This window comes from Trypanosoma conorhini, assembly GCF_003719485.1.
Source record: "Trypanosoma conorhini strain 025E chromosome Unknown Tco_14.4_contig_00253, whole genome shotgun sequence".
In the NCBI taxonomy this organism is placed as follows: Eukaryota; Euglenozoa; class Kinetoplastea; order Trypanosomatida; family Trypanosomatidae; genus Trypanosoma; species Trypanosoma conorhini.
The window spans coordinates 17300-21428 of record NW_021704337.1 but is presented as its reverse complement, the minus strand read 5'-3'; the positions used below and the strand labels follow the sequence as shown (position 1 = coordinate 21428).

Sequence of the window (4129 nt, the reverse complement as noted above, 5' to 3'; positions counted from 1 at the left end):
AAAACCGATATGTGTGTGTTGGGCGGACTTGCTTTGCGTGGAAATTGTGGGGGGCATAGAAACTGTTTGGAAAGAGATGAATATTGGCTTCACCTAAATATATATGCACACCTCCACTCATGCAGGCCCGTCAGCTTTCTTTTTGTTTTTGCCCCCTGATGGGCCGCTGCCGTCTTGCTTGGCCGCATGGGCACAGCACCGTAACTGTGTTCATCTTCGTATTTTGTTTGTTTTCATTGCTTTCAGTGGTCGACCTCTCTTTTCTCTCTTCCTGGACTGGGCTGTGCGGGAACGGAGAGTGAGTGTGTGTGTGCTGGTCGTCCCATTTGTTGCTGCGCGTCCCCACTGCTCGGTGGACGCGCCCCCACGCTTCGGCTTCACTTCACGGGTTTATTGTTTGTTTAATTTCTTTGCTTGCGCTTGTGTGTTTTGGGTGCCTGCGCCCGGTTCACGTCTCCGACGGCTGATGTGTGTGTGCGTGTGGGTGTTTCTCTGATGCTCCTTCGCCTTCCCTCTCCGTCTCCTCATCGGCGCTGCTGCCCACGCACGGGTGCACGCGGGCGGGAGAGCTTAGCCACGGCGTCTGCGGCAGCGCAGGCGACCATACCCAGGCACACCAGTCACGCTTCGCCCATGGCGGCAGCTGCTCTTCCCGTCATTGACGTCTCCCCGCTCTTTGGCGGCGGCGGCGGCGTGGCGGAGGTCGCCGCGAAGATCGACGAGGCGTGCCGCACGTGGGGCTTCTTCTACGTGGTGGGGCACCCCATCCCACGTGAGCGGTTCCAGGAACTGACCCGGATGGCGAACAGCTTCTTCTCGCTTCCGCTGGAGGAAAAGCTCGAGATTGATATCAAGAAGAGCCGGCACCACCGCGGGTATGGCGAGGTGCTTGCGGAGCAGCTGGATCCCGCGGCGCCGCAGGATTACAAGGAAACGTTTGACATGGGCTGCCACCTGCCGGAGGATCACCCTGACGTCGTCGCAGGCAAGCCCCTGCGCGGGCCGAATCGGCACCCCGCACAGCTCAAGGGCTGGCGGGAGCTGATGGAGAGGCACTACCGCGACATGCATCAGTTCGCCCTCGGTCTCCTGCGTGCCCTTGCGCTGGCGATTGGGATCGACGCGGAGTTCTTCGCCTCCCGCTTTGTGGAGCCGCTGAGCGTGTTCCGCATGATCCATTACCCTGCCCTGCAGGAGGGAAGAGGCACACGGTTGGTGTGCGGCGAGCACACGGACTACGGCGTCCTGACGCTGCTCTACCAGGACACGAATGGGGGCTTGCAGGTGCGTGGCTTGTCCGGCGGCTGGATCGACGCCCCGCCGCTGGAGGGCAGCTTCGTGGTGAACGTCGGGGACATGATGCAGATGTGGAGCAACAACCGCTACCGCTCCACCCCGCACCGCGTCGTCAACCCCGGCACCGACCGCATCTCCATGCCGTTCTTCTGCGAGCCCAACCCCGACGTGGTGATCTCGTGCCTCGGCAACTGCCACTCCGCGGCAAACCCCGCCAGGTACCCAGCCCGTCAAGGCCTCTGACTGGCTGCAGAAGCGCTTTGCGCAGACGTATGCGTACCGACGGTCCGCGCTGTGAGGCGTGCGGGCGGCGGGCGTCTTCTCTCCCTTGGCGGCGGCGTGGGCCCCCTGCGGGGAGGCAAAAAAAAAAAAACAGGACGGCAGCAACAGCGGCGCCCCCCGTGGCCCCCAGAGCCCGGGGAGCCGAAGAATATTACTTTGTCTCTTCACTTCCCCTCTTTCATTTCTTTGTTGTTTTTTAATATTTCCTTCGTTGCCGCTGGTGTTTTGCCTGTTCCGCCAATTGTTCCATCGTTTTTTTTTAATTGTTAGGCGGGGCGTCGTGGCGAGTGTTGATTTTCGCCACGCGCTTTTCCCGCCTCGCGCGGCTCTCCGTTGGGCTCTCTTCCCCCGCCACACAGTCCCTCAGGCAACGCGGCGAAGGCGCGCAAAGGGACGGGGCATGGGCGGGACGACGCGCGGCCCCCCGTTCCCGCGGCGAGCTGCGGCAAAGACGCAGAGGAGTTTGTTTTGTTTTTGTTTTGTTTTGTTTATTGCAGCCGTGGAATAATTTTTTGTTTTTATTTTCGTGGTTGTGGACTTGTGCGCTCCCGTGGAATCTCTTTTTTTTTTGGTTTGTCTTTTGTTTCTTGACGTGGACCACCTTCCGCCCCGCGGCCGTTGCCCCTCGCGGCCCCTAACACTTTTTTTTCTCTCCGTTCCACTGGCTGCGTGTGCGTGCGTGTGTTGTGTCTGCCATGGAACCTCTTTATTTTGTTCCCCATCGCCTCCTCTCTTTGCATTTGTGCCGGCATGCTTCGTGCCCCGTGCTGCTGGCGTACTGCAGCGCAACGTGTTGTCCGGTGGTGTCTTAAAAAGAAAAAGTTGGCGGGTGGCTGAGCACGCCACGCATTGATGCCTTCGCGGGCGGAGGAGTTGCAGGCGCTCCTGCAGTACATGGCGCCCGGCAGCACCGTTGACGACATCGTTGGCGACGGCGATAGCGGTGACGAGGCGTCGACGTACGACATTGTGCAGGGGAAGCACGCGACGACGTCGCGTGTGGTGATGGGGGCTGCGCCTGGCAGCAATGCACAGCGGGAGGCGACGTCGCTGAGCAAAATGCAGCCGTCGCAGCACACCACTGCCCACGCGAGTGTTCTGCGTCGCATACGCGTGGATGATTTCTACGCGGATGTCTCTTCTTTTGCGGGCGGGGGCGGGGGAGCGAGCGCGGCGAATCAGCGGGTTCTAAACGAACTTCGGGAGATGACGATGTCCAACCGCCTGACGACGATGCAGTCCTCGAGGGAGGTGGACCGGTCGGAGCGTGCGACGGTGGAGAACGTCATGGACCCCCGGACCCGCCTCATCCTCTACAAGCTCGTCAACAGTGGGCAGCTGAAGGAGATCAACGGCTGCGTCTCCACGGGCAAGGAGGCCAATGTGTACTACGCCGTCGCGGGAGACGGAAGTGCCGCGGCGGTGAAGGTGTTCAAGACCTCGATTCTTGTGTTTAAGGACCGCGAGAAGTACGTTGCCGGGGAGTTTCGTTTCCAGCGCTACTGCAAGAGCAACCCGCGGAAGATGGTGCGGACCTGGGCGGAGAAGGAGGCACGGAACTTAAATCGCCTGCAGGACGGCGGGGTGCTGGCGCCCGCGGTGAAGCTGCTGCGCCAGCACGTGCTCATCATGGAGTTCCTCGGCGAGGACGGCTGGCCGGCGCCGCGGCTGAAGGAAGTCCGCTTCCCGTCCGCCAGCGCCCTCGACCGATGTTATTTGGACGTCTGCTGCGCCTTGCGGAAGATGTACGGCCGCTGCCGACTAGTCCACGGCGATCTCTCGGAGTACAACCTGCTCTTTTATAGGGGCCGCGTGGTCGTGATTGACGTCTCGCAGTCCGTGGAGTGCGACCACCCGCACGCGATGGACTTTTTGCGGCGCGATATCGTGAACGTGAACACCTTCTTTCGCTCCAAGGGCCACCAGCAGCTCTTCCCCCCGCAGGAGTTGTTCCGCTTCATCACCGCCGCCCCCGCCCCGGGCGGCTGGCAGCGCTGCGACGGCCCCGACAACGCGGAGGAGATCCGGCAGCACCTGCTCGAGCTCCGCGCGGGCGCCGCCGCGTCTGGGAGCGCGGAGCAGGCGGAGGTGGACGAGCAGGTTTTCCTGAACATCACCGTCCCGCGCACGCTCGGCGAGGTCGCGGAGCACAAGGCGGTGAACGCGGAGCTCGCCCCGTTCGTCGCCGAGCTGACGGCGTCCCCCGCCGCGCAGGAGGAGCCCGACGACGACGACGAGGAGGAGGAGGAGGAGGACGATGAGGCGGGGAGCGACGCGAGTAGCGGCGGCGGGGACGCGCAGGGGACGCCGCCGCGGCCACCGCCCCGTACGATCGCCGGCATGACGAAGGAGGAACGGAAGGAGTATCACAAGTCCGTGAAGGAGGCGAACCGCGAGCGTCGGGCAAATAAGAAGAAAAACAAGAATGACAAAAAAGAAGAAGCAAAAGTAGCAAGTCACGCAACGGAGGGCGAGAGACGAAAAAAAAAGAAACAACAAACAACAAACAAAAAAACATAAAATGTTACCCGAGTGGCGGTTAACCTTTTAC

The 4129-nt window shown here is 61.4% G+C and overlaps 2 protein-coding genes across 2 annotated transcripts, besides 1 other annotated feature; both read left to right on the top strand.

Annotated features, from left to right (window-relative positions):
* Positions 1 to 633: 633 nt before the first annotated feature.
* Positions 634 to 1539, top strand: Tco025E_04747 (oxidoreductase; the record flags this gene model as incomplete). The annotated part of the gene is made up of 1 exon (XM_029371653.1): positions 634 to 1539. One exon carries the CDS (start codon positions 634 to 636, stop codon positions 1537 to 1539), a length of 906 nt encoding a protein of 301 aa, XP_029228275.1.
* Positions 1540 to 2040: 501 nt separating this feature from the next.
* Positions 2041 to 2068: a microsatellite.
* A 362-nt stretch (positions 2069 to 2430) lies between these two features.
* Positions 2431 to 4098, top strand: Tco025E_04746 (RIO kinase 1; the record flags this gene model as incomplete). The annotated part of the gene is made up of 1 exon (XM_029371652.1): positions 2431 to 4098. The coding sequence occupies one exon, from the start codon at positions 2431 to 2433 to the stop codon at positions 4096 to 4098; it is 1668 nt and encodes a 555-aa protein (XP_029228274.1).
* Positions 4099 to 4129: the final 31 nt, after the last annotated feature.